Raw genomic sequence first — 13,685 nt, forward strand, 5'->3', positions numbered from 1 at the left:
TAAATACTCCAGGTCCTTCCCAGCTCCGGTGCCATGTGCCAGAGCCTGGCAGGAGGGTGTGTGAGGACAAGCACTCACAGCTGGGCTCACCAGCACAGCCCCCAGTGCCCCCCATCACAGCCAGCCCTGGGCACGGGCCACAGCCAAACTGGTTCATCTGCCACAGCAGCTCAGGAGCCAAAGGATTGGGCTCATGGAGCAGAGGATCAAAACAGAGCACAGAAAAAACTGGGGCTGCCACCACCCTTTGGAGGAGCTCTCATAATCCAACCCTGGCTGATGGTGAACATCTCCTGAAGAGCCCTTGTTGGCAAGGGGTGGGAATGGTTTCTCTTCCTGCACAGGACAGAGCTGCTGCCTCTCTGGGGCTGCTTCACCAGCTGCTGTCTCCTGCCCTGCATGGAGGTGGCAATTGATGGAAATTTCCATGCACTTCAAAGCACAATCTCAGGATAGCTGCTTTTGTGAGAAACTATCCCAAGTTAAAAATTAATGAAATTCACTTTTAGGATCATTTGCTTTCCTCCATCTGAACGGTAGGATTTTTGCCAGCCTCTCCGCACCAGAACAAAGAGCATTCCTGCTTTGGCACCTTGGGGATGTGGCCTCTGGTGATTAGGTCGCCAATTAATATCAGGTAATTAACACATTTGCAAGGGTTGGTTGAATCCCACCCTGACATTTTGCAAACTCTGCATGTTTGGGGAGTGTCTTCATCAGCTTTTGAAGTTCTGAGCTGTGAGTTCGCTGCAAACCTCAGCCTGCACTGGAAACTGGGGCTGGGCCATTAGAGCAAACATGCCTCAAGAAGCAAACATATTAAGGATTAATTAAATACCAGGATTTATTTAATTAAGCCTCTTCTCATAAGTATGTAGAGGCAGGAATCTGGAGCGAGCATCCAGCCTTCCTTGCACTGCCATTTTTAGAAATGCAGTTAAATTCTGTGCTGCTTAAAACACAACATTGGGGTGGATGTGGAGCCCTCCTGCCTCCAACAGCAGTGCAGGAACCCACACCACAGAAAGGTGGTTGGGAGCACCTCTTCCCTATTCCCACACACGACATCCCCCTTTGGAAGAGCACCCAAGGATCTTGTGGAGTCTAGAGGGGTGACAAGTGCCAGCCCTGAGCAGGGGCAGGCACCACAGGCAGCTTGTCCTCCTCATGTTTTTGATGAAAAACTTGTCCCTCCTGTTCCCTACAAAAAAGGCACCGCAGCCCATCCTATCAGTGCCAGTTTAAAGGTCTGGAGATTGATCCAGGAAATGCTAAGATCAAGTCCAAGGTCATTTTGGGCACCGTTGCAGAATGCACTCCTTCACCTCCTGCACACCCCGGCTGGCAGCACAGGATCAGGTATAAACCATCACCACCATGTCCCAGCTCTGGGCTGCCCCATGCCAGGGCCCTCTGTCACCTCCCCATCTGCCCTGTCTGTGGCAGTTCACTCCATGCAGCACCAAGGACCTGGCCCAGCCCTTTTCCTCCTCTTCAATTGCTCTGTTTCACCATCAGTTTAAATTCTCTGCGTTACAGGGGGGGTACAGCAAGAGGTAGGATGGAGGTGACAGTGCCAGCAGAGCCAAGGAGGTGTCACTGCCACACATCTGCCCAGCGGGACAGGGACAGGGTCAGCAAGCCTGGACAGAGAAGGCCAAGGCATGGGATGGGGCAAAGCAAAGACTGTGAGGGCAAGGAGGGTGCAAAAAGGAGCCCCAGGACCCCCAGGACAGGGGACACTCACCATGAGCAACAGAGGGCTCTGGAATCTGTGGAAATACAGAGCATTTTGGGCACTCCCTGCTCAGGGTATCCCCGTTTGCTGCCTTCCCAGGGACCGCGCAGCCGGAAAGAACCACCAGGATCTGATTGAATTGAAAATACATTAACCATAGAGAATAGAGCTTTAATTTTTCTTTCTCAACAACAATAATGAACAGTTTACATTAAAAAAAACCAACCCAAAAGCATGAATAAAATAATATAAAACAGATATTACACCACAGTGTGGAATTCAGATAACCTAAGAACATTAGCAGCACTTCTACAAATAGATTAAAAGCTTTAAGTGCTCATTAAGCTCAGATCGAGCAACTCCCAGAGACCAAAATGGCATCCAACAGAGAAAAGCAGCAATTCTGTGTAGGGCAACAGAAAAGTCTAATGCCAGGACACCAGATACATTCAAATCCCTGTGCTGAGGGGTAATTCCCTGTCCCACAGAGCCCCCACGATGGCTGTCACACCCTGTCACCCTCTCCAGAACGCTCCTTGAACAAGGGGAGTAACAATCGTGGGTCTGAGGTAACATCCACGTCGTATTTTCAAAGCTTTTCCTTAATTCTGTTTGGGAAAACAGTTTCTTCCCCAGCTTCTGAGAATTACTCTCCAGAGGGACTGAATTTCTGAGAATTTAAGTCGCTCTTACATAGTCACACAATGACATTTTTTTAGTCTCTCGGTATCCAGGATCAAGATTTTCAATTCTTTGTTGCCCTTAGCAGCAAAGCCATACTCATCCCTAAAACTTTCACGTATTTAAGATCTTGTGCATAGTTTCAATTTCAGCATTAATTCATTTTTTTAAAAAAAGTTTAAAAAAAGGATAAAATGGTGCTTTTTCCCCCTTATCAAAGCACTGATGCAAAGTGCCCTTGCTCCTGGTCATGTCCCTCTGCCGGTGGCTCAGGAGCCACCATGGAGAAGGGACCGTCCCCTGCAGCGCCATCCGTGGGCTCTGCTCAGCCTCCATGTGCAAAATCCATCTATAAAAGGAAGCTATTAAACTACTGCACGGGAATTTAAGGTGGAATATGCTTATCACCAATCTAAAATTAAATTAGGAATTGGATTAGATTAGACACATTAAAAGACTTCCATGGTTATTCCAACCGCGCACAATCTCCGGGAAGTACAGGATTCGGGCAAAGTTGAGAAGGAATCCACAAAATGAGCTGTGTGAACGTGTAAGGCTACGGCACCAAATGGCCTCAGCCATGGCCCATGTGGCCACCAGAGAAAAGAAATGTGGTGTCACCAGGGACCACAAAGGTTTAGATGCCTTCATCAGTGAAATATTGATTATTCAGGGCAATGAGGATGCTGACCTTGAGTGAGATCACTGGAACAGCAGGAACAATCAGTGGCATTTGATCTCCTTCAGGGTGTCTGAAAAAGCTTTCATAGGAATTTCTGACACAGGTCCTGGCGAGTTCCAACCCTTCCACAGTGCTAGGAAGGGTTGGAACTCCCATCTCTACATTGTGCTCTATCAATTTGTGCTTGCACAATAGTAAAATGCTGAAGACAAGCCCAGAACTGCTCAGTACTTGGGGAAATTCCCAAACGGAATGAGAAATAAGACAGAGGTTTTGATGACATGACCATCATTTTGGTCCTACTGATCAAAGGCTCAGAGGCTCCCACTGGGCCTCTAGAGAAAAGTGATTTAGATATTGTAAGATATTTCAAAAGCAAACTTAAGATGATGAGAATCCCAAAACTGGTCCCATCCCCCTGGTCAGAGCCCCATGGGCCACAGTGGCTCTCAGTGCAGGGGACCAACCTCAGGATAAACCAGGAAAGAGAGGGAAAATAGTCAGGCAAAGTAAGTCATAAATAAATAAAGAACAAATAAGAAGAACCTCGTCCCATAAACTGCTCTTGGCCACAAGGCTTGTGTCTCCAGGATGGGATTTTGGGATGAGGTCTGTGATCCCCACCCACCTCTTCAATAGTTCCATCTCTCAGCCTGTTTTTTACCTGTCAGTGACAAGGGCTGACACACTGCTGGCTCACGTTGCACTATGAGGAGCATTTGGATGAGTTAAGAGATGTTCCCCATGCCAGGGGCTGGATGAGAGCAGGACAGGGAGGCAGCAGGCAGTTCCCACACAAAAACCCCTCTCAGTCTTCATGAAAAACGTTCACAGCAAAGCGATTCAGAGACTTCAACACAGCAAGAGAAAAACTAGGAAAATCACACATTTAGGAACAAACACAACTTCTAAAGGGTCTGCACAGGTGACACCAAAAGAGATGGGGACCAGGAGCTCGTTGGAAGGTTGCATGAGCAGAAAGCTCAAATGCAGGAAGAGAATCCATTTGTCACTCCCTCAGGGGAACACAGGGCCAGGACACAAACACGCAGTGGATTTACACACACCGAGATGATCTGAGCAGCAGCTCGAGCTTGAGACAAACCCCAAACCCCACAGCAACGTGGGTGAGGGTTTGGAGTGAGGGTGTGATGGGAGCTGAACTCTCAGCCCATGGAGCCCATCCTTCCTCAGGCTCAGCTCTGGAGCGACTGGAGCAGAGAACATGGGCTGGCAGCACATGCAACCCTTGCTGCACCCAGAGGAGTGCAGCAGTCTCCTCAGAAAGCGTGGAGTCATGGAATGGTTGGGGTTGGAAGGAAACTTAGAGATCACTTAGTTCCACCCCTTGCCATGGGCAGGGACACCTTCCACTAGCCCAGGGTGCTCCAAGCCCCATCCAACCTTGCCTTGGACACTTCCAGGGATGGGGCAGCCACGGCTTCTCTGGGCACCCTGTGCCAGGGCCTTATAGTAAAGAATTTCTTCCCAAAATCCAATCTAACCCTGCCCTCTGTCAGTTTAAAACACAGAGCTCCAGTCCCTGGTCCCACAGAGCCAATAACAGGCTAAAATAGTCCTGGGCTGGCAGTGCCATTGTGGGGGGTGGATTTCAGCCGCACGGAGCTGCTGGGATGAGACATTCCTCTTCCCCAAGACAAGATTACTGTATATGGACAAGCATTCCCTGGTGACGGGCCCCTCCTGCATGGCAAACAGGCCATCCTTGGCTGCACGGCTGGGAGAGATCCCTGCTGGCTTCCACAGCCATGATTGCCACTGTCAGAATTCCAGAACAAGGCTTTATCTCGTGGGGATCCGGCAGTGGGGCAGAGCCAGGCAGGAGAGGCTGAGGCCAGAGAAGGCCCACAAACAGCTGCACAGCAAAACCTTTGCTTTTCAGCTTCTTAGCAGCTTTTAACCATCAAAGAGGGCCCCAGGCTCCTGGTGGTGCCTCACTGTGGGTCCCCACAAGCACAAGAACCTGCCCAGCAAAACAGATGAAACAAAACTTTTTAATATTATTTTTCCCTCTTTTTTTTTTTTTTTTTTTCCTCTTGTCCAGTCTTAAAGTCAGAACTAAGATGAAGCCAAACCGAGGTTGTGATGCTAGCTCTGCTCTGAGCTTCCTGTTGCCCCACCAGAGCAACTCTCCCAGCACAGGGACAGTGACAGATTGGCACATCATGGAACAGGTGCTATAGAAACCACACAGTTCTCAGAAGCAAACGATTTCTCACTCCTCCCCCCTCAAAAAATAACCCACTTAGTTCACATATTTTCTCTCTATACTGTATATATATTATATATAGACACGATTCTCTGGTAAACATTTACAAGATATTGTAAATAACATTGAAAATTTCTATCTCCATTTGCACAACAGCGCACACTCACACGCCAGCACACAAGGACACACAGTCAGGTACAATCAATAAATAAATACTTTCCCCCCCACCCCAGAAATGATTCAAAAAACACTGCTATTGAGCGGCCCAAAGACACTCTCAGTTAATACAGACAGCAAATATTGTGCAGAATTTCTTGGCTGTTTTTGTTTAAAAACCAAGGAATGAAGCTTGAACGGTTACGTGTCAGTGACGTTGCTTGGTCAGGTGGTGTTTCAGGTGACCTGTGGGTCCCTGTCCCTCAGGAAGGGGAGTACAGAGTGCTTCCCTTTGCCTCTAGACAGGTGACAGATCTGTCCTAGAACCTTGAGGGAACAGGAGCAGCCTGGGAAGGAGGGAGGACACGAGCTTTTCACTCTGCTTGGTGGAAAGATGAAAGATTCTCACAGGAACTGGCAGATCTCAAGCTCTTTGTTTCCTATGCTACTACAGCCCAGCACCTTTTGGGGTTTTACTACTTCAGGGAATTTCCCAGATTGTTGTACACATCAGTTGGGATTATGAGGAGTGAAGGGCTGCCCATTGCTCTCCTCCTGCCCCAGCCCCTTCCCCAAAGGGTTCAGGATGTGCCACTGCCTTTTCCAGCTGCGACCTCCATGTCCCAGTATACAGAAATGGCTGATTTGCTCAGAAACAGCAAACCACTCCACCACGCTCCTCAGGCCTTCCCTGAAGCAGCAGTTTTCTCTGGTGAAGACTGACAACCACCTTTTTTCTGCCAGCAACATCTGACACGTGCCACGAGCCAACACAAACCAGCACAGACAGATGTTCCACGGGAGAAGGAAGGGCCCCTTTCCCTCCCATGGGAGCACTCCAGCAGCAAGGCAGGAGCAGGGCCAGAGGAGAGCACACACACAGCACACATTGCACCCAGGAGGAACACAAATTTTTGCAGCAAAACTTGAGAGAAAGTACCCTTAGAGAGAGAGCTCCAGCCCAGTGCCCCCAGCACTGCCCTCCCCGGCTGGGCTGGGCCCTCCATCCACCCACCCCTCTCCTTTTCCTGTATTGTTTTTACCTGAGTTGAAAAATGACTCCAAAGCCTCTGCAGGGCAGCCTGTGTGGGACACAGCAGCTGGAGAGGCACTTCATGCAGTGGGCTCCAGGCTGTGCCACAGGAAAAGTGGCCACACAAGTGCATCTTCCCAAAGCAAAGACCACTCAGGGACCTTGGGCTAGTTTCCTCTCACAGGCCTGTGGGAGAAGTCCACCAAGACCTAACTGGAGATGCTCAGTGGGATTAGGGGACTCAACAGCCAGCCCTGAAGCACATGGGAAACCCCCAGGCACCAAGGGGATTGTCTGAGCTGTTGAGCTTCGAGCTGCCGGTCTTAATGGACAGACAGGCTCTGTCAGAGGGAAAGTCAGGATAATTAGGAGCTCTGACTTGCCTTCTGAGGAGCCCTTCCCTCACAGGAGCTCAGAGGATCAACAAGGAGACCAGACTCCTACCACAAGCAGCTAAAGTAAGGCAGGTAAGGAAACCGCCAGCCTGGAGTTCCCAGAGGAGGTCGGGACCAGATTTCTCAGCGTTCAGAGAACATTACAGAGGCTGGATTTTGAAAAATAAACCCCAATGCTGAATTTGGAGCTGTTCTGAGAATCCATCCAGACATGAAGCTCTTGTGTGCTCAGATACTGTAGGAACAATGTAAAATCCCAGGGAGAAAACAGCGCCCTAAAAAAAAATAAAATACTGAAGGGGAAGCAATGCATTGAGGGACAAGATCAAAAGAGGAGTTTCTGTGATCAAAGTCCCCCCCATTACTGGCAGAACCTCGTTGTGTTGGTGGGAAGCTGAGAACTGGCAGCATCCCTGTGCTGCCCGAGCTCGCAGGGCTGGCTGCCTTCCCACACCACAGGGAAGGGCTGCCCAAGGAAGCAGCTTTCCAAGGAATCAGCTTTCCCTCTGTGCCACCAAGCTCGGCTCCCCCAGCTCTGCCCTGGGATGTGGCAATGCCTGGGCAGTTTTGGTGGCCATGGCAGCTGCTGCCCCTCCAAGGCCAGGAAGCCACTGCCTGGTCCTGCTCCCGGCACAGGAACACACCTGGAGGGATCTTTGGTTGAGTCACTGCAGAAGGTCTGAGCCGGGGCCTGTGCTGAGCCCAGGGGACTCCCAGCTCACACAGCAGCACATGTCCCACCACCTGAGTCCCACAGGTGGGGCACTTGGAGAAACAGGAGAAGGGAGGAAGTATCGGAGGGGAGTCCCGGCTCTTTGCGTGCCTCGTCTGCCCCAGGGTCCTTCATTTGTTCTCGATCAGAGTCTGCACTTTATAGACCAGGTCCCGAGCCAGCTTCAGGATCTGCTTGGTGTTGTGGCGCTCGGCCATTTCTGGAACACAGACAGAGGGACCGGACAGGTCAGACCTGAGCAGCCCCCACCCCTACAGCTCTGCTGCCCACATTCCCAACCAAACCTCGCAGGGACACCTGGCTCTGGAGAGCCATCCTTAACCAGCCCCTTGGGATGGGGAAAGCAGCAGGAAGCACAGCCCAACCCCCAGCTCCCTTCAACACGTCCAGGTTGGCCACTGCTGAGGAGGGCAGGTGGATCCCAGCACCACCAGACCCCTCAGAGCTCTGGGTGTGTTCAACATTTCCAGCATAGTCCAGATGTGTCCACAGCCAGCCACGTGCTGCCCACACCTGAGCAGCTGCCCCAAACTGAGCCCGACAGAGCACGAGCTGTACCATTGAAAAACTTGATGATGTCTGTGAAATCCATGTTGTTCTCCAGGATGATGTCCCGGTACATCTCCACCAGGGCCAGGGCTATGAAGAGCACGTAGTGAGCAGAGGACACGTGAGCAGCAGCCCAGATGGTCTCCCAGACGGCAAAGACGTCGTCGTACACCAGCTCTGTGAGCAGAGAACAGCAGTTACCACTCCACTCACCCCACCCTGACCCTCAGAGCTCACAGCAGCGCTGGGGAGACATGCTGGGTGCTTCCTTCCCACAGGAACCTGCTCCAGCTGGAAGCAGTAAGTCAGTCATCTGTAGGGAGAAATATTCTGCCCTGCAGCAGGTGACACAGACCCCAGGACACACTCGTGGAAAGGCTCAGCAGCAGCTCTGGAACAACAGGTTGTGTATCTAGACAGAACAATCAGCCAGACATAAACCATGGAAAAGTGAAAAGGAATTTCAAGTTAAGTTCAAAGCTGCTGAGAAGCCTGGAAACGGACCCTGCCCCACCCCTGGGTGGTCTCAGCACACACCTCTCTTGAAGTCCAGGAGAAACCATCGGTAGCAGAAGTAGAAATGAGTGTAATCCCCATTCTGGTGCATCAGCTCAAAGAGCTCAGAGTCCAGAATCTGTCAAAAAAAGCAAAAGGAAACTCAGGAATGCACACACAAGGCACCGGCCATCCCTCTGCCTACTTCCCTCCATCCCACTGCTCTCCTACTGCATCAGCTCCCACCAGCTCCTCCCTCCCTTTCCTGGCACACACTGCTCCAGGCTGTCCTTAGAGCCCCTGCTGTCTCTCCTGCTACCCAGCACTGAAACCCCTCCTCAGCCCCTCCAGGACCAGCTTCCCCTCTTGGGTGTGAGGGGCCACCATCCCCATGCCAGGAACCCTCACCTGGATCAGCGACCTCATGTTGGCAAAGTGGGTGTCCATGGCTCCTCCGTGGGGGAAGTTCTGATTCATCCTCTTCATCAGCTCGGTGAAGCAGCTGAAAGCCAGAGCCTCTGTGCAGGGAGGAGAGACATCACTGCTGGGCTGCACAGGCACTGCTGCTGCTGCTACAGCAACATCCTTCCCAAAAGCCCACCCTGGCCCCAAGGTGGGCTCCTGGGAGCCAGGCAGCACCATGGACAAACAGGATCCCGCTCCACATGCCTCCAAGCACTCCACTGCAAAGGGTCACCTCCAACCTGGTAGATCCCCCCAGCAGACCCCCACACACAGGGACAGGGAAAGCAGAGCAGAGCCACCCACTCACCATCATCCAGGATGACCAGGAGAGGGGCCAGCAGGTCACACATCCCCTGCACGTAGCCAATCTCAATGTGCTGCCAGATGTAGCTGTGTGAGAGAGCGGGAGAGGTGACCTGGGACCTGAGTGCCACCACCTGCCACCTCCTTTGCCCATGCCCTGTCTCCCTTCCCAGGATGCTGGAGCAAATCACACCTGTTCATTCTGTTATCCCTGTGCTGCAAATTACTCAATTCTTGTGGTGACTCCCAGGTAGGACATGCATGGCACAGTCCTGGATCTACACCCTGCTATGGCCACATCCAGGGTCAATCCAGGGCCGTGCCGTGGCCATTGCATGGAAAATCAGCACAGGGAAAAGCAAAATGGGAAAGCACAGAACAGTGGGGTCATTAGTTAAAGGGCAGAGACTGATAGAATTTGTTAATCTCTCATTCTTATCCTTCTCCCTCCATTCATCCTCTTGGTTCTCTCTGCAGACACTGCCTGCCTCGCCTTCCCAGTCCCAGTGTCCCAGGAAGCACCCAGCCCTGCAGGGATATCTTCCCTTATTTGGTAGCAAGGCAAAATGTGTTCAGAGAGGACTCAGATCTGCTGCTGGCACAAGGGAAGGATCTTTTCCAGCCTGACCACTGGTTTTCCAAAATGTGCTGTGCTGAAGGTCTAATCTCAGCAGAGATCTCCAGCTCTGGCTGTTGGGTGAAGTGACAGCACTGATGGAACAGCAGCTTCTCCTCGTGTTTGCAAGATGAGTGATAATATTTTATCCTTCGCTGCCTGTGCAGCAGCGGCTGAGCTGGAGCTGGTCTGACTCTGTGAATGTCACTAGGCAAGCTCGGAGTCACAGGGACTCAGAAATGCACCCAGGTCTGGTTCTTTCCCGGGATTTTGGGCAGGCACAAACCATTCCGGTGCTTCAGGCACTCTCTCATTAACACTACGTTAGCACTGTGGGCTGATCCTCATTAAAACATTTTCCAGGCGTAGTTCAGAAAGCAGGCGGGCTGCACTGGGTTCCTGGGCAGCCCAGGGAGCCTCTGCCTTGGCCAAAACCCCAGGACACAGCAGTGACAGGGGAAGGACAGCCAGACACCTCAGTCTGGGAACCGCAGCGTCCTTGGAGCTGTGGCCCCAGCGCTGGGATGATGAGGGGATTTGGGGGAGGAAGGCAAGGAGCAAAACTCAGTAACCACAACACAGTTTGAGGCTCCAGCCTGCGGGTGAATCCCGGGAAGCCCCCCACAGCCCCCACCTGCACATGACATTGCGGAGCTTCTCCAGGTTGGCGGGGGTGAAGTACCAGTAGTTGCGGTCACAGCGCTGCACGTCCTTCTCGATGCGGTGCAGGTTCACTGTGTACATGTCCAGCAGCTCTGGCTGCCCAAAACAAGAGCAGAGTTGATTTGTTTTCCAGTAAAAAGCAAGGAGAGAGTCGCAAGGGCAGTGGAGCGACAGGGCAGAGTTTGGGTGGAAGGTGGGAGCCCCTCTATGCCCAACTGCAGGCAAATGCAAATCCTGCCCCTCCACTCAGCCCCAGTGAGGCAATCTGGAGTGTGGTGTTCAGTGCTGGGCTCCACAGCTCAAGAAAGACAAGGAGCTGCCAGAGAGATTATTTGGGATCTGGAGCATCTCTGTCATGAAGAGACACTGTGGGAGCTGGTCAGTCTGGAGAAGACTGAGAGGGAATCTCATCAATCCATACAAACATCCCAAACTGTGCACCAAAAGGACAGTGTCAGACTCTGTTCAGTGGTGCCCAGTGACAGGACGAGGAGCAATGGCCATAAACTGAAACACAAGCTCCACCCTGACGTGAGGAAGAACTTCATTCTACGGAGGGTAGCAGAGCCCTGGAACAGCTGCCCAGGGAGGGTGTTGGAGTCTCCCTTTCTGGACACATTCCTGTGTCACCTGGACACATTCCAAACCCACCTGGACACATTCCTGTGTCATCTGCTCCAGGTAGGAGGGTTGGACTGGATGATCTCCAGAGGGCCCTTCCCACCATTCTGGGATTCTGTGGTCCTGTGAAGCACCCAGGAAGAACCCCCCCTGGACAGGTCTGTACTTACAGAGTAGGTGACACCCGTGGAGGAGAGAGCAGCTGGTTCACTGCTGGTCAGATCAGTGACAGTCAGAGAGTCCAGCTGTGGGTACAGACTCTCCATCTCTGGCTCCTCGGAGAGGTTGTCCTCGCTCTCCACCAGGCTCTGCTTCTCAGCCTCGCTGTCTGCCCAGCTCTCCACCACAGTCAGGGCCACGGTGTCACTGTCATGCAGGAGCCCTGCTGAGCCTTTACCCACAGGGACAAAGTCCACGGTTCCACCAGTGGGAAATTCACTTTCCAGGCTGTCTTGGCCTTGCAGCTTCTCCTGCTGGACACTATCTGTGTCCGGTGGGGCTGGCACATCAGACCCAGCAGCCTTTCCCTGGGAGCTGGATGAAGATTTGGTGGTTTCCAGGGCACTGTCCTCGTTACTGAAGCTGCGCTCAGAGAACCCCGATGTGATGGAGAAGTTTTGGGAAGAGGGGTGCCCAGAATCAGGGGAACACGTGCCGTTGGGAACCGTCCCATTGGGGATCTTGCTTTGTTTGCCATCTTCCAGCTGAGCATCTACTTCAGTCTGTTCCACCTCATCCACAGATTCAAACACCTGCAAAGGGTGAGTGGGAAGACATCCCAGGCATTCAGCAAGTGTTGGGAACACAGGCACTGTGTCCCCAAGAGCTGTGCACTCATAGTGCCCGTGTTCCCAGCAGTGGAGAGGAAGGAAAATCCCCCTTTAGCGTCTTCTCCCTGGATCTGAGCCAGCGCTTGGTCGTTCGCACAGCCCCAAGCCCACAAATCCCTGCTCCACAGGACTATGCTTTTCTTGGCATTATATACTGGGCAGAAATTTCAACAGGTGTAAAACATCTGGGCATGAGCAGAGGGAGCAGCCACAGACCTTCAGGTGCGAGGCCACAGGGCAGAGCTGAACACTGAGCACCACATCAGAGCACAGTTCTGACATTAATAGCTCCAAAGCAGGTTGGGGACTCATTTACCTCTTCCAACACTGGTTCTGTTTGCCAGAAATCATTTTAGTTGTGGTGAGGGGTCGGCCCAAGCCAAGGCAGAGCCGTGGGGTCAAGGAAAGGAGGGACAAGGTGCTCACCTGGGTGCTGGAGCTGGAGTCGCTCTGCAGCCGGGCGTGGTTCTGCCGGCCGGAGCTGCAGCTCTGCGAGGACTGTAGGGGACAGGGGAAAGGGCAGAGAGAAAGAAAAGAAAAAGGGTCGGGGTGAGGGAGCTCAAGCAGAGGTGGCACTTCTGCAGGTGAAGAACAAGCAGAAAATGCATCCAGTAAATTCTCATATTTGATCCATGGAGGGTGTTGCTGTCACATCAGTGCTGCCCTATCACCCAGAGCAGTGCTCTGCTTCAGCCCCTGACACTGCTGGGAAGGTGACAAAGCCAAAGCCCCAGGCCAGTGCACTTGTTCAAGTGCTGTGAGTTAGGTCTGAAGGAGCTGCTTTCCTCTGGCCTGCACAGAGGTCATACTGCCTCCCTGGAGTGCAAATTTCTACAAATCTCTGTCCTAATTTGGCAGCAATGCAGCTCAGCCCAGCTCAGTTTACATAAACGATGAAGTCAGGCTATAAAACAGTCCCTCCAAGCATATTCATGCTTTTTTCCTTTTCTTCAAGGACAAATATTGATGTTTTGAGCCAGGCTCAGTGGAAGCAGCTCCTCTCAAAGTCACGAGCACCCTGTTCTGGTTTCCAGCTGAAGCACAGAGGGAAGGGCTGGGCTTTGCAGGCACCAGCTCCGTGCTCAGCTCCGTGGGGTCCCTCTGAGCAACCAGCCCTCAATGGGAGCAAGTCCTCCCCATAAACTGAGCAGAGGCCATGACATCACACACAAACAATAGGATTTTAAGAAAATACAGCACAATCAGAACAGCAGTTGTCCCCACCCTTGTATTGTGGGTGTTTGCTGGGCAGGGCTCTGGTGGAGAGAGGAAGGGCGACAGTTTTCCTCCATTGCTATGGGAGCACTTAAAACAGGAAATTTCAGGTTGAGATGGGAAAAGGGGGAAACTTTGCTGGTGTTCACTCTGCCAGCTCCCTTCCCAGTGCCTGTTCCCAGAACAGGCACATGTGGGTACAAAGGAAGAGCCACGGTGGAGATGCTGAGGGGATGGGAATGATTCCCAGGGCTTCAGCCAACGGAGCAGCGCCTCTGCT

General features: G+C 52.2%; 1 protein-coding gene across 3 annotated transcripts in view; it reads right to left on the reverse strand.

The window, feature by feature from the left end:
• Window positions 1-1,877: 1,877 nt before the first annotated feature.
• The window catches only part of SGSM1 (small G protein signaling modulator 1), a 36,574-nt gene continuing 24,766 nt past the window's right edge, over window positions 1,878-13,685 (reverse strand). For all 3 annotated transcript variants that reach the window (XM_042034783.1, XM_042034781.1, XM_042034782.1), the window contains 8 exons: window positions 12,617-12,688; window positions 11,531-12,112; window positions 10,711-10,835; window positions 9,465-9,547; window positions 9,101-9,210; window positions 8,735-8,831; window positions 8,207-8,374; window positions 1,878-7,847 (listed from right to left, as the gene is read on the reverse strand). In XM_042034783.1, the coding sequence (XP_041890717.1) occupies window positions 7,759-7,847; window positions 8,207-8,374; window positions 8,735-8,831; window positions 9,101-9,210; window positions 9,465-9,547; window positions 10,711-10,835; window positions 11,531-12,112; window positions 12,617-12,688 (1,326 nt within the window). In that variant the 3' untranslated portion in view covers window positions 1,878-7,758. The remainder of the gene's footprint in view (window positions 7,848-8,206; window positions 8,375-8,734; window positions 8,832-9,100; window positions 9,211-9,464; window positions 9,548-10,710; window positions 10,836-11,530; window positions 12,113-12,616; window positions 12,689-13,685) is intronic.

This window comes from Corvus kubaryi, unplaced genomic scaffold (genome assembly GCF_017639235.1).
Source record: "Corvus kubaryi isolate FWS band 111438036 unplaced genomic scaffold, C.kubaryi_AGA036_p1.0 37382, whole genome shotgun sequence".
Taxonomy (NCBI): Eukaryota; Metazoa; Chordata; class Aves; order Passeriformes; family Corvidae; genus Corvus; species Corvus kubaryi.